This window comes from Cibotium barometz, chromosome 4 (assembly GCF_041138505.1).
Source record: "Cibotium barometz isolate CiBa-2024 chromosome 4, ASM4113850v1, whole genome shotgun sequence".
In the NCBI taxonomy this organism is placed as follows: Eukaryota; Viridiplantae; Streptophyta; class Polypodiopsida; order Cyatheales; family Cibotiaceae; genus Cibotium; species Cibotium barometz.
This window is the reverse complement of record NC_141049.1, coordinates 13467818-13490514: the sequence shown is the minus strand read 5'-3', so window position 1 is coordinate 13490514 and position 22697 is coordinate 13467818. Positions and strand designations below refer to the sequence as shown.

At 45.0% G+C, this 22697-nt stretch overlaps 1 protein-coding gene across 1 annotated transcript; it reads left to right on the top strand.

Moving 5' to 3' along the window:
• Nucleotides 1–4301: 4301 nt before the first annotated feature.
• VTC4 (Inositol monophosphatase family protein) lies at nucleotides 4302–21898 on the top strand. The gene is made up of 10 exons (XM_086785739.1): nucleotides 4302–4486; nucleotides 4561–4611; nucleotides 5131–5211; nucleotides 5304–5407; nucleotides 11789–11873; nucleotides 20133–20187; nucleotides 20313–20425; nucleotides 21200–21300; nucleotides 21388–21444; nucleotides 21534–21898. The coding sequence occupies exons 1-10, from the start codon at nucleotides 4436–4438 to the stop codon at nucleotides 21634–21636; spliced, it is 801 nt and encodes a 266-aa protein (XP_086641865.1). The 5' UTR covers nucleotides 4302–4435; the 3' UTR covers nucleotides 21637–21898.
• The last annotated feature ends 799 nt before the right edge of the window (nucleotides 21899–22697 follow it).

Here is a 22697-nt window from a genome sequence, read left to right as displayed (position 1 = left end):
ATAATAAAGTGAGGCTAAAGCCATTTTTACCTTATGAGTTCGCAACAAGAAACAAGGTTGAGCAGTTGAAGGATGTTTCATGATGTACTTTTAGTGAAAAAGGAGATGGTGAAGCTATGCAGAGAAAAACTTCTTAACATTCGTGTTGGAGGATTGCGATCACGATGGTGGAAACACAACACTAACATGAGTAATGGTGTTAAAGACTTAAGTGAGTAGAGAAAAATTGGGCTCTTTGTTGACTGCCTTTTTGTAACTCATACTTATGGAGTTGTTGCACACCCTCTTTGTAACATCTACTAATGGCAATTGCAATAATCGCCATCATCTGTTAAGATGCAAAGTTTTGGGTCTCAAATACTACACCTTCAAACTCCCACTGAAGTCAATTGTGAGTCCTCGATTATTATGAAGGGAATTCCTCTATCTGTTTTCATGACTTCTAATCTAGACTAATCTTCCCAAGTTTCTTACAATTTCTCTATATATTTTTATGACTTCTAATCTAAACTAATATTCCCAAGTTTCTTGCTCTAAAATATAATTTGGTAAATACCCGCAAGCTCAGGTCCACCCTACTATGTCCACTTTCCAATGTTTAGTCCTTTTCCACTTAGATCAATTTCATAGACTCCGCCCAGCCCCATCCAATCTCATGGGTCTAGCCTTTTGCCACTACAGACCCATGGGCCTATGGAGCTGATATGAACTCACAAACCCATAATTGAAAAACTACCCTTTTAACTCATACATATTGCTTAACAAAGTTCACACAAGGCACTCCTCTGAAAATAGTTCTTTTCATTTAAAACACAACATCAACAAAACTTTCACATAACATCTATAAGTTCATATGTCGAGTTAAATAACACAGTCACATATCTTCTTACACCACGACCATGATCCTCAAACAAGATGGCACACATTGGTAAGCACAATCACTCTTGGATCTCAATGGGACTAACGTGTGGAGGAGACCCATATACGTCTCACATCCACCATAGTCATGAAATCCCACTATCCAAGGAGCCACTTCACCTAGTTGTTCACCAGTCTCAAAAGCTTGTCTACTCTAGAACCTAGTGTTAGGGCCCATGTATGTCTAGTACTAGCACATGTAATTAGCCACCAAGCTCCAACTTGTCAAGGGCCACATATGTTTAATACCAGCACACATACTTAGCCACAAGGCTCCACCCTACCCAAAATTAATCCAAAGCTACTTCCTTGTTTATCACACCAATCGTGCCAAGAGCCCACCCACATTCGGGCGAGAGGGGTCAAGGTCTTGGATGACCACACCACTGTCTTCGTGTGACATGCCATGTAGATGACATCCATATGATAATCCATGAACATGTGTAGTACCACCTTCACATACTTCCACAAACAACACATATACATTACATGAATACAATGTCCAAACAATTGTTTCAAGACATGAATTCAAATAGCCATGCATCATTCACATATCTAAAATAGTGTAAACCATTGCAAGCTCAATGAAACATCACAACTCTTCAGTTGATACTCCGAGTAAGTAAAATTACTTCGATCACATGTATCCTGGCAAAGTCTTCTCATGATAACTCCTTTATTCTTGATTCTTGGAATTTCACCAATTTTCCTTGGGAGATTACAACTCCTTAACCATGGGGTCATTCATCACAACTTTAAGCTAGAGTGTTCAAGTACAATGGGAATCTTTCTAAGGTTGTCTACACAATCTCTCTTATTTGAAATTTATCAACTTGATGCTTATAACCTCGAAGGGCCTTATGGTTAGCCCACCATTCATAGGCACAAGCCTTGAGGTCAAGCTTTGGCATTAAGACCTTTAGGTGCATCCTTCAGAATGTAAAATGAAGACCTTAAGCTTCCACTACTCATTTGTGGTGGTGCCGGATTTTGAGAGAAGAGGATCGTATACCATGATCCTTGGAAGACATGCAAGATGCAAGGCTTGTTCTCATGATTGGGAAATCAATCACATTTATTTGTGCAAGGATAACCAATCTTTGAAGGTAGACTTGAAAACAAGTAAGACTCATCTGCGACGAGAGAGAGAGAGAGAGAGAGAGAGAGAGAGAGAGAGAGAATAAAAGGAAAGAAAACAAAAGTACGACAAAAAGATGGTCGACAAAATGTAACTCAACAAACTCAACACACACACCAATATTGCTTCGACTCAATTTTTTCTCAAGCTGACCTTGCTCGTGTGGAACGTCCCTCTCCATCCACTCAACAAACTCAACACACACAACAATATTGCTTCGGCTCAATTTTTTCTCAAGTCGACCTTGCTCGTGTGGAACGTCCCTATCCATCCACTACCAAGCTCAAATAAGGTACACCAACATATGTCAATAGACTCTCTTCCCAAACAACACTTCAAAGAAGAAGCTCATGGTTTTCCTCTCCATCCACTACCAAGCTCGAATAAGGTACACCAACACATGTCAGTAGCCTCTCTCCCCCAAACACACTTCAAAGAAGAAGCTCATGGTTTTCCTTGATTCGCTTGCTTGACTCCAAAGTACCACTTAGCACACTCCACACACCTCGAATTTTTTCTTGAGCAGATTTTGCCTGCATGGAATGGCCCTCTCCATCCATTGCTAAGCTCAAATAAGGTACAACAACATATGTCAGTAGCCTCCACCAAACATACTTCAAAGAAGACGCTCATGGTTTTCCTTAATCAATTTAGAATATAGTCATCCCATAGTACTACGTGTGCATGCTCCTTGTGGATTGGTACACATATATGCGTATGTATGTTTCTAGATAGATTGTTACATGCATACACTTCTAAAATAAGTTGGTATATATGTACAATTCTAGATAGGTTGATACATTTGTATGCCTAGGTAGGTTGGTACACATGTACGGTTATGGATATATTGGTACACATGTATGCATCATGTCAAATTGCTATACACATTCGTTTCCTTGTGGATTGGTACCACAAACCTCTCTAGATCAATATGTGTGTTCGTTGTTTGGATTGGTATGATGTTACCCTTCTTTGTGGATTGACACACATGTATGCTTTATCCTTCTATGGGCCACTATGCATTCTCATTCAATTGATACATGATTGTACTCTTCTTTGTGGATCAATTTGCATGTATGCTCTCTATGGATCGTATGTAGGTACGTCGTTCTATGGATTGATACACAGCTCGTGCAACTCTAGTTTATTTTTATTTTAGTAGGTAACTTTAAAGGGTACAAGTGATTTTCTCAAAACTTATGGCACCTGGTGCAAAATGACTAAGTGGATAGAGAAGGGTCTGGGAGGACTGGTTACTTGGGAAGTGGGCAGTTAATGTCAGTGGGTTGGTGTTTAACATTATCAGAACTTGCATCTTATGGGAAATCTGGACTAGCAGAAATGAAATTGTGTTTTTGAGGGCTACATGTACAGGATTGCAGGATACTGAGTTGTTGTATAAATGTATATGCATGTGTTGGTCTGTATGTAATGTAAATAAAATTAGATCCCTGGAATTGGATTTGTTGATTCAGAACCTGCAGAGGAATATGCCTTGATTGTTTCCCTGATTTTGGCTGAGCTTTATGCATACTAGGGTTCTCTCCCTAATGATGGATTGTTGGCTGTAGGTGAGAAGTTGAAAGGCCTCCAAGATTTGGTCCTAATGATGGATTGTTGGCTGTAGGTGAGGAGTTGGAGTTGGATTGAGAACAAAAGGCCTCCAAGATTTGGTCCTAAAACTCAGAGATGGTACCGCAAGGAAAAACAAACGGATCACACATTTGTTGCCTTTATTGAGAACCCGGTTGGCACTAGACCTACTGTTAAGGTTTGGTTAAAGCATGGGGGTATGTTAGAAAAACAGTCCCCCGGGGCTGCACTACTGAGGCCATGATGGAGGCTTGCTTATTGCTGGGGTATCAGATCTCGTGGGATCAGTCTTGTTTCTTGTGTGAGGATGAAAGATGGGAATTTCTTTGTAAAATCTTGAATGAGGTTAAAAAAGAGTAGAGAGTTGAATCTTTGGGGGTGATGTATGCCAGATTTTGAGCAGTTAATATAAATAAATATTATTGGTAAAAAAAACTTGTGTGAATGTTTGATGCAAACACCTTTGAAAGGTAAAGTTCCAACAAAAGTGAGCACTCTGGCTCATGAATGGAATGGCAAGTTTTGGAATATACGGAAGTATATTCCAGCTTTTGGGTTTATTCTCAAATTTAATGAAACTGAAGGCGAAGGTAGTTTTCAAGGAAAAAAAGGGAAGCATATGCGATAATATATGCCTTCACATCATCCTACGAAAGCAGACATCTTCCTTGATGTTAATTAACAGATTAAATAGCCAACAGCGCTGCAACGGCAGCCAAACATACACCCTTACAATTGTTTGGCTAACAGAAGAAGAAGAATCACTTCTTCGTTTTGGCAGTTGACATGGAGCACTTCTTGTCAGTTGCTGTAGATGCTGCCAAGCTAGCTGGGAAGGTGAGGTTTTCTCCTTATGAGCCATCATTACTGTCTTGATTGATTCTAACATTGTTGCTTGTGTGAACTTGTAGGTCATTGCAGACAGTTTCTATGGATTTAAGAAAATTGAGCATAAGGGACAGGTAACGAGCACACACACTGCCTTGCCTTGCCTTTTGGGCTGTCTTTTAAGCATGCTTGTCAGCAACGTAGAAACTGCAGGCATCCCAACCCATCCTGGCCTTCGCCAAGGGAATTTCGGAGTTCTCCCATGTTTTTCATCTCAAATCTGCTTTGGGGCTCCCACCCCATCTTTTGAGATGGCTTTCACATTATCCTCGTCAAGGATAAGGTCATCCACGTACAGAATGATGATGGGCAACGATATATACACATCCCCAGCATATCATTGACTGCCATAGCATCCAGATAACACATGCATCAGCTCCAAACACTCAAATACATGTATTATGCAAGGCTAGCTAGGACACATTAAGGGTTAGGGTTAAGAAGAGAGGCATTGGTCCATGTTATGTTCCATGGTTGTGAGCCTTAGTCTATGAAGGGATAAATGATGTGTGTGAGCGTGAAGGGGCTACCTTGGTTAATCTTGTTTTGGTAAGGGTCCTCTCTAAATTAAGTAAGAATGATGTATATCACAGGTCGACCTCGTGACAGAGACCGACAAGGCTTGTGAGAATTTGGTTTTCCAACATATTGCAAAAAACTTCCCTGATCATAAGGTAAATGTATGCTGCGGGTGATGTGATTTTTCTTTGCCTATCCTTCCTAATGTACTTTTGTTGTTTGATAACGTAGCATTTGGGAATGACAGTTGATAGGAGAAGAAACCACAGCGCTTTCCGGATCATTTGAACTCACTGAAGCACCAACGTGGATAATTGATCCCCTTGATGGGACCACAAATTTTGTACACAGGTTAACATTTTGGATAGCTCCTTGTCATTTACACACCAAGTGCATGCATGTAGAGAGAGAGAGAGAATAATAAAAACATCTACAAAAGATCCCGAGGGTCTATGAGAGCAAAAGTGATACAATGATACCATGGATATACTGAGCCATGGAGAATTGAAAGAAAAAGTAGAAAGAAAACGTCTTAACACTAGTGTATGTACATGTAATCAACAGATGATCCTAAGAAGAGTGAGATATCCCATGACCAGCTAATGACGATACCCACCTCAACTAGAACTGATCTGATGGCAGAGGGAATGTCAGGCCTTTGTGATGGAAGCATGTCCTATCGGTGAAGAATCTCTTGGATCTGCCTTTGTCGGATGGAGGGTCGTGGTGCTTTGGATCAAGGGCGTCTATAGCCTGCAGGATAGATCGGGCTTGCTCAGTGAGAACTCCTCTGGGGTGCGGAGAAAAAGCGCAGGTATGGGTGGCGAGCTCTGAGGTGTCCTGTCGAGGTTGGGCCTGACGCTTGGTGAGCTCTGATGTCGGACCAGGGGCACTATGCCCGTACCGCGAGGAAACCTGTGATGGCTCTCTAAAAGGTGTCGTGTCGAGGCTGGGCCTGTCTCTTAGCATGCTGCTTTAGCACATCCCTGTATTGTCTTATCTCCATCAAGTACATGCCGAGCGTGAGTGGGCCAAATTCTTCCCAGAAACCCCGTATCTCACAATAGGCCAGGCAGCTACACAGTGTGTGTGCCTCATCCTCTGAAGAAGACTTCTATGATTTGCCTAGAACAATAGGAGGATTATCTGCTGCTTGTACTTGCTGAATACCTGAATGAATAAAGGGAACTGCTGCGCATGCTTTTATATGTCTTTATGCTGCTGGTCAGCCAGCAGAAGCTGTCGGCTAGTAGCAAAATGGAAGAAATAGCATTAAATCTTACACTAAATTCTGCGCATGGAAAAAATTGCTGCATTTCCTATCCTGCCCGATTGCAGCAGCTAGTGTGGAAGTGGATGCCTTAGCAGACTTTTCAGCCTGAAACTTAGTGCAATCTTTCTTCCCGTGTCCCATAGTGTGACAGAAGAAACAATTGTTCTTTGTCCTATACCGTGTCTATTCCTCTGGGTGGAGATAACCTCAAGTGATGCCCTCCTCAGCTTTTCCTCAACAGTCTTCTTGGGTGTAGAATCCTTCTTATTGCCCGATTGATCTTGAGAGTTTTTCTTTTGGTCTTTGCTGTTACGAGTCCTCTTACCTTGGTAGATGACTGTTGTTGGGGCTTAGGCCTGCTTGGGCTTACCTTCGTTCAGCATCAGTTCCTGATTTTGAGCGAGGGTCAGTGCCCGTACATAAGTTTGAGGCTCAAAATTCTTAATTGGGTACCTAATGTTAGTGTCTAAACCTCGAATGAACTGCTTGAGCTTATCTCTTTCCAATATGCCCAACTGCTTGGCCATTGTAATGACCTTGTTGGAATAGGTCAAAATAGGGGAACCACCTTGAGTGAGTTTGTAAAACTCGTCCTCAAGGTTGGTCATGTACTGTGGTGGAAGAAAACAGGCTTTGAGGTCAGCCACAAAGGTAGTTCAATGAAATTGGAATTGGCTTGTGATCGGATCTGTGTGGAGTTGTGACTAGTGCTGCCACCAAGTGACAACTTCTCCAGTGAGTTGGGGTTCTGCCACATGGACTTTGTCTTGTGGATCTGTAATTTTAGCTAAAGGAAAATGTGCTTCAAATTCATGAATAAATTGAGTAACAGCAGCATGATCACACTTACCATCATACTTCCTAAAATTTGGAGAGGTTCGTATGACGGTGGTGGTAGGGGTGGTGGAGGAGGAATTCGGAGCCGGCTGGTGGAGGGATGCCAGAATCTGTATCGTCTATTGATATTGGATTTGCATAGCCTCCCAGTCGAGTCTTTGCTGAAACTCTTGGTCGGCGATTTCTTGACGGCGCTGGTCTTCCTCATATTTGCGTGAGGCTTCCTTATCTCGTTGTTTCTTCGCACGTCTCAGTTCTTTTTGTTCTTTTGCTTTTCTTTTTGCTTCTTCACGTCTTTCTTCATCTTTTCTTTTTACTTCTTCATGTCTATCTTCGTCTTTTCTTCTTTGTTCCTCCATAGTGAAGAGGCTTTGTGCCAGATCTGAGATGCCTTCGTTGGGTTTCTCTTTTTCTGCGGCAAGTTGCATTTTCAGATTATTTATTTGCTCCATCATTATTCTCAGGAGCTCTTATGTGCTTGGCGGAACCGTATTTTCTGTTGGTGTGTCACGTTGGAAGCTTTGTGCCTCCATAACTCCTTGCTTGCTTTCTTCTTGATGTGATTCATCTCCTGACATGGTGGAGGCCTAGGTGTTTTTTCCGGACCGTAGTATTACCATCCATCGGATGCTCTCACTTCTTTAGGTAGCCGAGTTGGGTCACCAACCTGATGCTCTGATACCAATGCTACATGCACTGAGGTTGATCGTGATAACGCACGACAAGGCCTTCTTTATACCTTTATGTGGTGAGAATCTTTAGCGTCCAATTCAGAGATTAGAGAGAGAAGAGAATGAGAGAGTGAAGTAGACGACACCTTATTGGGTCCCAAATACCTACTAAAAGCATCCCCCCCACCCCCCCCCCCCCCCCCCCCTCCTTCCAAGCAGGAGTATTTGCTTATATAATTCTTTGGAGATTGATGTACAATGCTCGAGTAAACAAGCGATATGAATGCCCAATGCAAGGACAAGGAAGACCGTACGTACATTGGAGTATCCACCAATCCAAGGCTGTGTTGAAGACTCTTCGGGCCACTGATGCAAGTCCAGAGAGCTGCACATATGCTGGCTGAATGCTGAAGAAGGCTTCTATGATTTGCCTGGAAGAATAGGAGGATTATCTGCTGCTTGTACTTGCTGAATACCTGAATGAATAAAGGGAACTGCTTCGCATGCTTTCATATTTCTCTATGCTGCTGGTCGGCCAGCAGAAGCTATCGGCCAGTAGCAAAATGGACAAAACAGCATTAAATGCTACACTAAATTCCACGCATGGAAAAAAAATGCTGCATTTCCTGTCCTGCCTGACTGCAGAACCTGGCCGACTGGAGTGTGACCAGCATAGGGCTGTCAGACTGCTGTAAATGCTGGCCGATTGGTATATTAATGCCCCAATACTTAGTTGGCTGGCCCATGCTGCTGTCTAGGGCTGTGATTAGCCCTTGGACAGGCAATAAAGCCAAGGGATGGCCCTTAGGCAAAGCCATGCTTTAGGCTTAATGCTACTGATGCATACCTATTTCTAGGGCTGACTCTACATGCACTATCTGATGAATTCTCCAAGTGGGTTAAGAGGACTGACTCTCGACTGACCTCTAGGGCAGAGTCACATGGGGACGGGGGACGGGGACGGGGACGGGGACGGGGACGGGGAAGTGCCGTCCCGGGGACGGGGTCGGGAACGGCAAAAAAACCTCTTTTTTAAAAGCAACTTAGGAGTTGTATGCATGACATACATACATCGGGTGCAATCCATGGCAAGGCACCTATGTCTTTGAGGAGGTTGTTGAGACAATGGGCCATGCAAAAAGAAACTGTGATGGATGGATACATTGACTCAATAATGCTCCCGGCTGCCCTATTTGACGCCTCTCCATCCGCCACCATGGAGGCACCCGATGTGGATGGAGTGGACTTGAATGGTTGAGAGCTTGAAGCAAGATTTGGGTTCCTCTCCACCTCCATTCGCGTCGGTTGCTCTCGTGCTCTCACCACATCATGAGGATCAACGGCAACATGTCGCCCTCTCTTTGCCGCCTCTGCCACCTCATAAACCTTGAGCTTCTCAAGAAGCTCCGCTCGCTTCTCAAGAGTAACGCGTGCGCAAAATAGCACTTGATGACCGGCCTCGTGCAAAAAGTGAGCTCGCACTTTGTTGGCGCCGCCACTTCTCTTGTAGGAACAAAGCTTGCAATTCCATGCCCTTGAACCACCGCCCACTCCACGACTAGCGTAGTGGACCTCATCCCACCATGACCATGTGTGCACCGCCGGCCTCCTTCGTGAAGAGCCCGCAACGGAAGATGTGGCGGCGGCGCCTTCACCTTGAGATGCCATGAATGATGATAGTGTGAGAGAGAGGGAAGAAGGGTGCAAGAGAGAGAGAGAGAGAGAGAGAGAGAGAGAGAGAGAGAGAGATGGCTTGGAGAGAGAGAGAGAGAGAGAGAGAGAGAGAGAGATGGCGTGGAAGTTGGAACTTGGCACAACTTGGAACTTTGAAGTTTGGATTTGGAAGCTTGAGGCTTGAGAAACGAGTGTGGGTGCAATAGAGAGTGTGCCTTTTTTTATAGCTGGAATTCTGCCCGTTTCTGCCCGTTTCTGGCCGTTTTCTGCCCGTTTCTGGCCGTTGGAGACGTCCCCTCACCGCGTCCCCTGCCCGTCCCGCGTTTCGGGAACGCGTCCCCGGGACGCCCTCATGCGTCCCCGTGTTGCACGGCGTCCCCTGCGCGTCCCACCCGTCCCTGGCCGTCCCCGTCCCCGCGTCCCCGCGTCCCGCGTCCCGTCCCCGCGTCCCCGTGTGACTGCTCTAGGGCTCGGAGACTGGCCTACGTAGCAGCTCATGCCTGACTGTCCCTGGACTGAGGGCTCACAATAGGGTCACGGTGTACGACAAATATTTCTCCAAGTGGGTTAAGAGGACCGACTCTCGACCGACCTCTAAGGCTCGGAGGCTGACCTATGTAGCTCATGCTTGACCATCGTCCCTAGACTGAGGGCTTACAATGGGGACAAATATTTCTACAAAAGGTACTACTTCTGTACAAAATGTTGCAATGATGTTCATGCCAGTGTGTCACTGTGAATGTGTACCCTAGTGCAGGGTGCACGTGACAAAGACCCATGGTTCACAATATCAGGGAGGGTCAATATTCCAGTGCTTCCCTGAGTGACGAACTACTCTCATTGGATAAAGGGCAGTGCCTGGATTAATCTTTGCTTGTCACACCTCATCAATCTCCATCCTATTTGGATAGTGTTAAAAACATGACTTCCCTCGTCACACCTCATCAATCTCCATCCTAGTTGGATAGTATTAAAAACATGACTTCCCTCGTCATCTTGATCTAGCAAGGTTAACACTTGTAATGACACTCCTGTCTTGGAGAAAACACCCAGCCATCTAGGATGATGTTGATCGTGAAATGTGGCAGTAATCCACTCATATGGTGTAGCTGCACCAATCTGATTGATCCGTGTAAGACTCCCTCTGAGGTGTTGGGTGGATGCAAGTCTCCGATCCATAGGGAGACTTTCAAAAGTCTTGTTAATGCACATCTCTCTCAGCCTGGCCCCACTGCATATATCCAGACGCACCCAAAGGTCGCCCAATGTCACCCATAATGGGCTGTCTATCAGCCTCATCCTCGCTTTTGCAGTCCTTAAGAGGGTCTAGAATTTTGCTTTTTTACAGTAACCTTGAATTCTAAATACACAAAAAATTTATAAGGCCTTAAAAAGCAGCCTGCTGCAATGTTTTTACAGCTTGTTGCAGTCCCACAACTTCTTAATGATGACTTCAATTTTTGTTTATCTATTCATGACTTCGTGATTTTTAAAGGATTGTCTACGGAAGTCCTGAGTTCACAACCATATATTAAAAATGAAACGTGTGAATGTTTGGAAGGTGCGTTGCATCTCACGTGCTGAAATCAGCCCATGTTTCCCTCTTGTGTAAGAGGTAGAGCCTAGTGGTTTTGAGATTTGCACTCTTCATCATACCACCCATTTTGCGGCTGGAGTTGGGATGTGATGGTGGAGATAGGGAGGGATAAGTCTAGGGCTGAGATGTGGCAGGAGAGGTGGTCCTCATCATAGATGTAGTCAAGATCATGATGGAAATGGATGTCGGTGAAGCTGGTGGCAGGGGGTGGGAGCTGTGGGGGCTAAGGTGGGGCATGAGATCGTGAAGGAGAGGTATGTATGGTTGTCTAGTATGGGGGGAGGGGGGATGGTGAAGTCTACGATATGTGGTATGAGAGCAGGAGACCCCATGAGGCAATCAACTGTACTAGAGCCTTCACGATGTGGGCAATGTGTAAAGAGAGAGAGAGAGAGAGAGAGAGAGAGAGAGAGAGAGAGAGAGAGAGAGACCATCTACTAAAGACCGAATGGGCTTATGAGACCAAAGTGATATAGTAATGTCCATGGCATATCTCATCGTAGATTAGAAAATAAAATAGAACAAACCAAAACTCTCACTGGAGAGAGGGAGAGGGAGAGAGAGAGAGCTTTTCTATGACAGCTGTAGTGTCAAAGAGTTACCTTTATCTATTCACTAGAGTCTACAGAAGTGGTAAAAAGCATTCGCTTTTGTCTTGATGATGCTTTTGTGTTGACCAGGTTTCCATTTGTTTGTGTGTCGATTGGACTAACAATTGGGAAGGTACCAGTAGTTGGAGTAGTTTACAATCCAATACTGAATGAGGTACAAACTTCAAACATGCTATTAAATGGTCAATGCGTCCAGTTTAAAAGGCAATTTGTAAATGCGGGTTAAGTATGATCAACGATTACTGGCTGACTATTGCAGTCTTTGTTGCAGATGTATTTGCGATGACACAAGTCTATTTGTGTAAATATTTATGAGTCAAGCTGAAAAATTGCCTTTCCCATTACAGTTACTTCAGCACATAAGCTGGGGGCTTCAGGAACCTTTGTTTTTGACTGCATCTAGTACAATCTAATATGTACACTCTCCTAAAGGCTATGTCTTAAATCTGAAGTTGGGAATTGGCTCATTTTTGGGCTAGGAAATTCCCAAGGCAATTGGGGGTGATGGCTGCTGGGTGGGGTGTTTTGGGGCTGGGGTGGGAGAGGGGTGATGGCTGCGATGGCTGTTACTCAAAACGAAAAAAATGTTAGAACAATGGGATTTTTGATACATTGCTTATAAACAATTGTGTAAAAGCTAAAGCCAAGAGAGTTCTACTTTTCCTAAGAGCTTCTGAAAAAGAAAATAGATTGGGAATTGTTCAAAAGTAGCACATGAAATCCCCTTCTTCTGAACTTGACGGAAGTTGTATAGCCTCCAGATAGTCCGTCAATAAAGCCAGATAGTCGTCGAAAAATTCTTTGTCAAGCCAAACCGCTTCGTGTGTCCCTCGGTCTTGAAACTTTGTGAGGAACTGTCTTTGTCTTTGGCTGGAATTGTGCTTGAAGCGGTGTCGAAGGATCTGCTCGGGAACCATCACTTCAGCTTCATCAATAATGTCTGGTTCCATTTCGTCTTTAATCTCTGAAGGGATTGAACCTACATATGGTTTGAGTCAACTGACATGGAGCACATCGTGCATGGTCTAGCTCGGAGGTAACTTCAACTTCATTGACACCTCATTGATCTTTCTCTGGATAGGAAATGGTCCGAAGCTTCTGAAAGATAACTTTGGGCATCGCTTGTCCACCTGTTTCAGCCGTTGCTTCACATTCCGAAGATATACCCAATCTTCTTCCAAGAATTTCTCATCCCTTCTAGCTTTATTGGTCTGTTGAGTGTAGGCCTCCTGCGCTTTAGCCAGCCTATCTTTGACTAATTCCAAGATTTCCTAGTAAGACTCTATTAGTCTGTTCACTTCAGGGACTGAAGATGAGGTTCTGGTCAATAGCAATTGGAATGGTCTTCCAAACGCTGCTTCATAAGGAGTCTTCCCAATAGCTGAAGAAAACGAATCATTCAAAACTAGAACTTAAGGCAAATAAGATTCCCACTTACCTTGTTGATCGTGGACATAACATTTTAGTATGTCAAAGATCAATTGGATGTAAATTTCTATTTGGCCATTTGTCTGTGGGTGAAATGCACTAGAAAAGTTCAATTTAGTACCAAAATTGTCAAACCATGCTCTCCAAAAATGATTGGTAAACTTGGCATCACGGTCTGACACTATGATCCTAGGAATCCCACCAATCTAGCACCAATGCCAAATGAACAAGTGGGCAACGTCCTTGGCGGTCACTTTGGCCTTGCATGGAATAAGCATAACAAATTTGCTAAATCTATCAACAGTAGTCAAACATTGCGTGTTATGCTTATCCGGACTAAGAGGTAGGTTCGTCACAAAATCCATTGAAATGTCTTGAAAAAGTCCTTCAGGAATGGATAAAGGTTGTAAAACAACCCTATCTTCTTCTCATGAAGATCTCACTTTCTGACAAACCTCACAGTGTTGCACATGAGTGAACACGTCTCACCTCATCTTTGGCCATAAGTGTTGCCTTTCTAGCTTCTCTAAAGTCGAATTCATGCCCTTGTGACCATCGGTGATGGCATCATGGGTGTCATGGAGAAGAGGTGCCCTGAACGACTTCATGACACAAAGGCAGCCGTAGAAAAGCCAACGATTTTATGACACAAAGGCAGCCGTAGAAAAGCCAACTATCCCATATTAAAAAGTGGCTTAGTCATGTGGCGTCCAAAGCTTGTTCCCATTGTGTACCGAATTTCTCGGACTTCACATACATGTGCTTTATATCATCTAGTTCCGTACCAGCAAGGTCTAGTCTAGTGGTCTGAATCGTAGTCACTGTTCCCTTCTTGGTCAAAGCATCGGCAACCACTGGATTAGCCTTTCCTAGAAGGTACATGATCATGCCACCAAATTGTTGGAAGATTTGGCTCCAACGGTGCTGATGGTCACTTTGGCATTGTCTAAATCTAGCGCAATGCCTGATGGTGAGTGTGAACCTCAAAGTCTCACCCATAAAGGAAATGCTTCCAATGTTTCAGGGCCTGAATCACTGCGAGGAGCTCCCGATCATAGACTGAGTAATTCTTTTATGCGGGTAGAAGCTTACGAGACATGTAAGCTACTGGATGGCCATTTTGTTGTTAAATAGCTCAATCGTGATGTTATTTGCCTCGGTGATTCCCACGAGGCCAGTGCTAGACAAGGAGCCTTTGACAAGGCCACCTTGAGGTTCTTGAATGCCTCCAAATCTTGTGGAGTCATTTGGATCCATTGCCTTCTAGTCTTGACACCCTTAAGTAGATGTGTAAGATCTTCTGCTAGGTCAGAGAACTTGTCGATGTGAAGTTGTCAGTTCAACTCCGTTTCCATTGCCTTGGACAGGCGGTATGGAAACTTACTCGGGGGATCTGAGCCTAGGAGGAGGTCAATCTTGCGGTCCTCCGGTCTAGACGGGGGGAGCTAGGGAAGGAGATTGTCCCGAAGAAAAATCTTTTGGAACTTGTGATGGAGAGCCTGATACGTCTTAGAAGCATAGGCCACTGTCTGGGCAGTTTGGATATAAATCATTGCACATTGTGCGCCTTTCTGTATTTCTCATTTGGCTTGCATGTGTCTTATGAGAGGAAAGTTCGGGATGCCTGGTTCACACTTAATGAGTATTGGGACACAATTCTGGAAATCCGAAAAGTGTGCCTATCCCAATCAATGTCTGGCTGGAACTTGTGAAACCATTGAATTTCTAAAATAAAGTCTGCTCCTATAAGAGGGGAAACCATAAAATCTCACATAAACTCTATGTCCTAAATAACTAGTTAAGCACCTTGAGCTTCAAACTTGATGCTCGTCGTCGTACCTATGCTAAATCCCTCTGCCTTCTTGTCTACCGAAGTCAACAGGAACCAGGCTCGTTGAGTGGCCAGATCCGTGACCACATCCTCCGTGCTGCCGCTGTCAAACAAGACGACGACTCTTGGCCTCGTATGTAGCCAAACGTCTTGAGTAGTTCATTTTGCGCTCATACTCTTGGTCTTGGTTGCCCTTTTGCTTATCTTCGAGCTCCCGGTTGACGATTGCACTGATTGAAGAATCAGGGTCCAAAGAACTAGGGACGACTGTTGGGGTTGGTGGGAGCGGGGCTCACCACGGAAGCCATGGAGGTTGGGGTGGTAGTCTGAGGTGTGGTAGTCTTCTTTGGACAATCCTTAGAAATGTGTCCTTTTGCATGACAAAAGAAACACCTACCCTCCTTGTACTGTGTTGTTTCTTCTAGACTCAACTTTCCACTGGTCTTGTCTACTTGAGCTTTCTAGTTTGGAGTAAGCTTGGGCGCATCAGTCGAGTTCTTGGAGCTAGAGGCTCTTGTGCTTTGTCCTAGGGAAGACCATGTCTAGTTCTGGCCTTTCCTCCCCCCCCCCGAGGTGGGTGCCTTGGGAGTGGAAGCCTGGGAAGTCTTCGGCTTTCCTCCATTGTGTTTCATCTCAGCACTCTACGCAAGTGAGAGTGCATCCTTGAAGGTGGTTGGCCGAAACATACACTCTTCCCACTGGATTTGTGTGTTAAGGCCATAGAGAAACTACCCTTTCATGTCCTTATCAGAATGCCCAATTGCAAACATAAGTTCGAAATTTTGTTGGCAAACTGTAGGACTGGTTGCACATTTTGACATCCCCCCCGAGCTCGTCTTAAGAGTTTCTCAAGGTAATGGGGTGGTAGAAACCGCTGCTTAAGATCTCAGTATCTGTCTTCTTAACAGTAGCAAAATAAGCTTCGAATTGATGCAACCAAGAATAAAGGGTTGTGGGGTCAAGTTTACCAATATACTTATTGAATTCATCCTCTCAAGAGGATGGCTCCAAGAAGAAGTTGGTGTCGCTCTTCCATCTAAAGCCGCAAGAAATCTTTCGTGCTCCACACGTCGTCTGGTGTCTTCTTGTGTGGCAGCACGGGATGCTGCCTCACGGTCTACCGTCAATCGAATCTCCAATGCTCGCATCTGCAACTCAAGTGGCGAACTTGGCCATGTGGCGAACTCGGCTATGGTAGTAACGCTTTAGGAGGGTTACCCAAATGAAAACCTGCTATTGGGTTTTGGGAAAGAGAAAGAAAGAAAGAAAGAAAGATATATTAAGCGTCTACTAAAGACCCAATGGGCCTATGAGACCAAAGTGATACAATAATGTCCATGGCATATCTCATCATGGAATGGAAAATAAAATAGAAAGGAAACATAAACATAGCTATCTCACTAGGGTGATACAAAACTGTCCATGGAAACTCATCATGGAGGCGGGCTCGGGGTACAGTATCAAAAGCTTTGCGGAAATCCACAACGCAGCAATAAATCCTCTGATGTTGTGCTCTACCCTCCTCGATGATGGCATAGAGGGTGAAGATGTGGTCAAGGGTAGAGTAGTTCCTCTGAAAGCCAGCCTGTCCTGAGGCTCTGTATCCCTGGCTCTTTGCAAATGAACCAAGCTCCGCCTCTAGCACTGATCCATAGAGTTTGGCTAATGTGTGGCCAATCATGATGGTCTTGTAATTATTAGGATCAAGTGGATCTCTGGCTTTGAGGATGGGGGTGATTGTGTTGATGGACCAAGAGGGTGGAAATCCTTCACAAAGGGCTCTATTGAACATGTAGGCTAGTAGGGGGCACTAGGGTATCATCGGCATGCGAGATGTACTCGGCAGTGAGTCTCTCATGATCTTGGGCTCGCCCATTGTGTAGTCTACGAATGGCCTTGAGGACCATGCCCTTTGTGAAGAAGGTGGAGGTGGTGGGACGGGGATCTGGTGGTGGGGCCAGGGTGGCTGATGGGGGATATGATAGAGGGAGCGTGCATAGAAGTGCCATGTGTCCAGGCAAGTGATAGGTGTGGGAGGGTGATGTTCTCGGAGTTTCCTCCAGGCCTCTTTGCTGTTCGGCCCTAAGAAAAGTCGGTATAACTCATCCTCTTTCTGAGCGTAGAACTTCCGTTTCTTGCGTTGGGTGAGCCGTTGAGAAATCCGTTGCGCTTGGCGCTTCATGATGTGCCCAATCCATACCGCATGCTTAAGACGGGAGCGTGTGGCCTGGCAATGGTCATCATACCAACAGTTTTGGGGCATGGAACCGCAAGGTGGCTTGGCAGTAGACCGCCGTGTGCAGATGAAAGAAGTGGTGGCGGATGTGTGGAGTATGGTGGTGAGCTGTGATGTGAGGGTGGATAGGGGGACAATAGGTTCCACATCCTGGAGTTGGCGGAAGATATGGTTGGAGTAGACAAGGTCAAGCTCGTGATCAAAAAGGACCTGAGTGTGATGTTTGATGGGGGGTGGTGGCGGAGGGACGGGTGGTGTGCAGGTAAGAGTGAAAGAGAGGTAGGCATGGTCAGCTTCAAAGGGGGGTGGCGGGATGGAGAAGTCAGGGAGAAGGTGTGCCAAAGCCGGAGGTCCCATAAGGTAGTCCACGCTAGTACCTGAGTGAGGGTGTCGGAGGAGGGCCATCAAGACATCCCGTTATAGATAACAAGACCATGTGCAGCTCCCAGCTCTAAGAAATATCTCCCATACACCGTGACCTCCTCACGGTCCTGTGATGATCTCTGCAGCCCTGTGTCAATGATGTCCAGCTCCTGTAGTGTGATAGGGTCGTCCAGATTGAGTAGTGGGACCTGCTGACTTCCCGTCCTGGCGTTGAAATTCCCGAGTAGGACTTCCCCCAGCTGTGAGAACTCCATAATATCGCCATATAATGGTAAGTACGGTGACTGGCCATGCTGTGCGGCGTAAGGGGAGTGGCGTGGTGCAAAATAACACACAGCAATGTGGATGACTCTGTCACTGCTAAGCCGTAGCCGCATCCAAAGATACCGTGCATCCTCGTCCTTCCGGACGATGCTGAGAATTTGTCGAAGATGGGATCTAAAAAGGACAGCTACCCCTCCAGAGCCACGTACTCCTCCTGATGTGCGGATCTCACCTCGGAAAGCTGACTCCCACTCATACCCAGCTACCCCTCCAGAGCCACGTACTCCTCCTGATGTGCGGATCTCACCTCGGAAAGCTGACTCCCACTCATACCCAGCTATGTAGTCTCTGTAGAATCTCGCGCAAGCCTCTTGGATTTGCCACATGCCATTGCAGTTCCATACTGCCAACCTCAGGTGTTTGGTCTCATAGACCCCGCGTCCCTATTTGGGACGGTGCTCACTGATAATGACCCTACCATCTCTGTAGATAGCCCACTTGCCTGCTCTACGGGCCTCATGAACTGTCACCATTGCCTCACGCCGGTGTGCCACCTGTGCTGGGGTGAGATCATCTCCCATGTACACCTGTGTGCCCTTGAGGGCAGCCCGCCTGTCTAAGAAGGCCTGTCTGCTGGTGGCATAAGGGAATCTAATGATGAGGGGCCGCTCTCGTGTCATATCCTTGCCTGCCCTCCATGTATCTGCAAAGGGGGGGGGCCGGGCGATCCCGTCCACTCCTAGCATCTGGCAAAGCGTCATGGCATTCTCCTTGGGGGAAGCCCCCGCCTATAGCCCCCGCACTCGCACATGGAGGGCCCTATCCTTACTGCGTTTCTCCTCCTGTAGAGTCTCATGTATGATGCTCTGTGGGGGTTTGTGCTTCTTCACCACCTCCACCCAATCTTTCTTAGTGGTCTGCAGTTCTTCCGGTGCAAATCTGTAGATCTCCTGACTCTTGACCTTTCACCTTTCACCTTTGCTTTAGGATTCCCCTTGGCTGTCCTGGCCCTTGGAATTCTTCATTCCTTTGTGAATTGTAAGATGATCAAATGACTAAGAAGCCTATGCTTTTATAGACTCTTTCTATGCTGGTCAGTGGGTTCATGTAGGGGTTGGCCTGCTGATTTGTCTCCCACGAACCCGTTCTAAATACATAATTCAGGGGTCTCTTGAGTCCTTGCCCATGCTTTTGTTGGCCGCCTTTTGCTGGGTTGTCCAGCCTGCGCATGGCTGCCCACATTGCTGGGCTGGCTGCCCATGGCTAGCCCACAGTCTGGCCAAGCCACAAGGGCTGGCCGACTGGGCTGCCCAGGCCATAGGGCTGGGCCGACAGGCTGGCCAAGCCACGAGCTCAGTCTCTGTGCCCACACCTCCGTCTACACAGGAGAAAGGCGCCCTCTATAAATTGGACCTGGGCACTTTATTAAATGCACTCTATAAGTTGGGTGTGAACTTATAAAGTTATAAAACATGACATTAAAATAAAACGAGTGTTTAGGCATTACTTACCACATGTTCACATGCCACAAACCAGGACCAAAAAGTCTGGGTAGTGCAACTAAGGCAATGGGTGGGCTGCAAAGTGGGACAACAGGGAAGAGCGAAGATAGCTGGCTGGGCATACAAGACCTGGTGGAGGTTGTGCTGAAGGCAGTGAAGGTAAGGGTGGAGGCCGGGAAAGTTGCAGGCAGGAAAGATTGGGGAGTGCAGGGGCCCAAGAATACAAGGCATTTTACAATGCTTTTGTGTGAGTTGGACAAGGACGCAAGAAATCAATTATACAAACTAATATTGGGGAGATTTCATGGCCTCGGTTTCTAATATCTATGGTAGAGGTGCTCCATTCCTGACCAGAAACATTGCAAGAAGGCCAATGGTCCTTCGACTCTCCTGTACTTGGTACAAAATGCTTAGCCATGGAGATTCCATTCACTTCCCTGCAGATGCTCCTGTCATCCAAAATTGCTCCTGCAAGTTTTAAAGCCTCATTCTTTCCTGTGAAGACAAGCTTCTGTTGCATAATTAAATGCAAGCCTGATATAGAAATTTTCTTTGTATTCTTGATGTAATTTTCTGTACTAATAGAAGGATCTTTTCTTGGCATGAAAAAAAGTATGCATTACTACACACCAATTTAAATGAGTCATGTCAACACTCGTGCCATTGTCTGAGCTTTTTCACATTTTAGTAATGATCCTCACATTCTTGTACATTCTGACATTGAATTCTATATTTTTGGCATGACATTGCTAATACATTTTTCTACAGCTTTTCACTGCAGTGAAAGGAGGAGGGGCATTTTTGAACGGAAACCCAATATCAGGTCATTACATTTCGTGTGGCAGCGGCTTTGCCATTATTGTTTTTAGGTTCTTTTCTAAATAAGGATGCCTCAAAGTCTGACTCTTAAACTGTTTCTGTTGGACTCATGGTTTTATTTGAGAACAGTATCTTTGCAAGAAAGCATGGGCAGTGCACTTCTTGCTTCAGAGGTGGGTGTCAAGCGGGACAAAGTGACAGTGGATGCTACTACAAACCGAATTAACAGCCTTCTTTATAAGGTGTGCCCATCATTTACATGTTCGAACAGTTGTGCCACAAGAAAGGGAATGCATGTAAGGTGGGCCTTGAACCACGCCCTCGCTTGGACCAACTGGTATCACTTGTGATCTGGTGGGTGTGTCCAAGGAAATCCTTTTGGTAGCATGAAATAAATGCAGAAAATTTACAATATAACACAGCATTCATGAAGCAACCTTTTCTTTAAAAAATGTAGTGAGAACAATAGGTAACCAATGAGAGGTTTGATATCATAGCGTCTCAGGCCAAGGACTTGTATGAACTCTATTTTTTGATGCGAGGGTTGCTCACAAAGGTTGTACTAAGAAGTTGAGACTAGGAAGGGCAGGTGGATGTACATTGTAAATTGGACATGCTGAAGAAGAGTCAGGATTGTTTGGAGGGGAATTGAGCTTAAAATGTTTAAACAGCTCAAACTCAAAAACAGTGCGAGGAGCCAACTGAACTTGGGGGACCCAAGCCTCACCTCAAAGGGCTACCCAAGCCCCACCGCGGAGGGGTCCCCAACTACCAAGCAGTCATGTCATTATGAGATTGCACACCTTAGAGGAAGACAATGGGCCTTGGTGCAACACAAGACCTGCATGATGCCACTCAAACATGGACTCTGTTTGAATGTACGGGGGGGCTGTGTGCCGGGCGGGGGGGGGGGGGGGGGTGTTGTTGTGATGTACAAGAGTTATTTTGATTGTGCACAAGACTTGATCCAATCGTTGTACTCAAGAGTTGCTGCAACTTATGTTTTGTATAAACAGGTTCGATCCCTTCGTATGACTGGGTCATGTGCTCTAAATTTGTGTGGGGTAGCATGTGGGAGGCTTGACATTTTCTATGAACTTGGCTATGGGGGTCCCTGGTAAACTCTCTCCAGTCTGCATCAGTCTTACCCTCTATGCTTTCTGTTCCATATATTCATCTCTAATGCCCGTCCTGCTGCGAATAGGGATGTTGCTGCCGGGGTTGTTATCGTTCAAGAAGCAGGCGGGATGATTTTCTCCCCGTGAGTATACAGTTTTCGAAGCACGTTTCTTCAGTTGATCCTTTATATAGTCATATCGCTCATTTTTCAATATCTGGGAATTTGAACAGTTCTGGAGAAGCTTTTGATATTGGTTCACAACGCATTGCTGCTTCAAATGGCTATCTAAAGGATGGTCTGGTGGAAGCATTAAAAGAAAGTGATCTTTTATGAAGGGAGGTGTCTGTATGTGGATAGAAGATTGCCAACATGGGCTTATGATAGAATATTATTTAGTGTAAAAATACCCTCTCAAATTAATCTTCAGAAAAAAAACCACAGATGGCTTTTCTACGGTCTTGATATTTGACACTGGGGCTTTTGAAAGCAATTTTGTGGAATTAGCAGAAGTCCCTTGGAGTGGTGCTTCACAAAATTCAGAAGAGAGTTCTCTTTTTTCACATTTTTATTATTTCAAATAAGAAAATAGGATGACATATGCCTATCTAAATTTGATGAGAATTTCCTAAACTTGTAGGAGGTGCTCACTGCCCATTACTCATCGATGATGGGTCTCCCCTGTGCATACCCCTACTTCAGGGACAGGGGAAAGAACAAGAACAAGGCTAGCTGAAGCTGAGTGTGCTCTTCTTAGAACTTTCAAAGTTGCATTAATGGCTTAGTGGTGTTTGTTTAGAAGTAGTTGTCTTGAGATCATATGATGTGTGCAGACTTGCAGGTGCACCATGTGAAATGTAGATCAAATGTTTGTTTATCTTTTCAGCCAACTAGTTACCAGCTAATCAAGGAGAAGTAAAGATTAGAATTGTAAATGGCTCCTTTCTGTTTTCCCGATTAAAAATGTTTAGTGCTCCTATTAACTACTCAGGGTACATCCTTTTGGGAATGTTGAAAAAGTGGCAATACTTGAGTATATTAGATCCATGGTTGTAGAGCCATGTGATTGTGGTATCTCTACCTTTTAGCACAACTTGTTGCTTTATTAGAGGCCAACTTTATAAGTAAAGCTTTTGCTTGCAGTTTTAATAACGAACAGTTTTAGAATACAAGGCTTCAAAATGAACTTTAGGATCTTAACTAATCAAAGTTTTCTTTTTCAATGGGAGAAGAAGAATAAAACTGTTGAAACATGCGTACTGAAGACCGTTGGTAAACACCTAGGAGTCTAACGATAGTCTTCATTATGCATGTTTTGATAATTTTACTCTTCTTTATCAGAAAAGAACTAGGAGAGACAAGAACGATACTTGACTGGAAGAACCTTCAAAGTCTTC

Excerpts from the sequence above, each read along its gene's own strand:
- VTC4 (XM_086785739.1), top strand. The coding sequence starts at position 4,436 with ATGGAGCACTTCTTGTCAGTTGCTGTAGATGCTGCCAAGCTAGCTGGG. Across the intron at positions 5,212-5,303 it reads AAAACTTCCCTGATCATAAG|TTGATAGGAGAAGAAACCAC; the intron begins GTAAATGTATGC and ends TGGGAATGACAG. Across the intron at positions 20,188-20,312 it reads GAACGGAAACCCAATATCAG|TATCTTTGCAAGAAAGCATG; the intron begins GTCATTACATTT and ends ATTTGAGAACAG.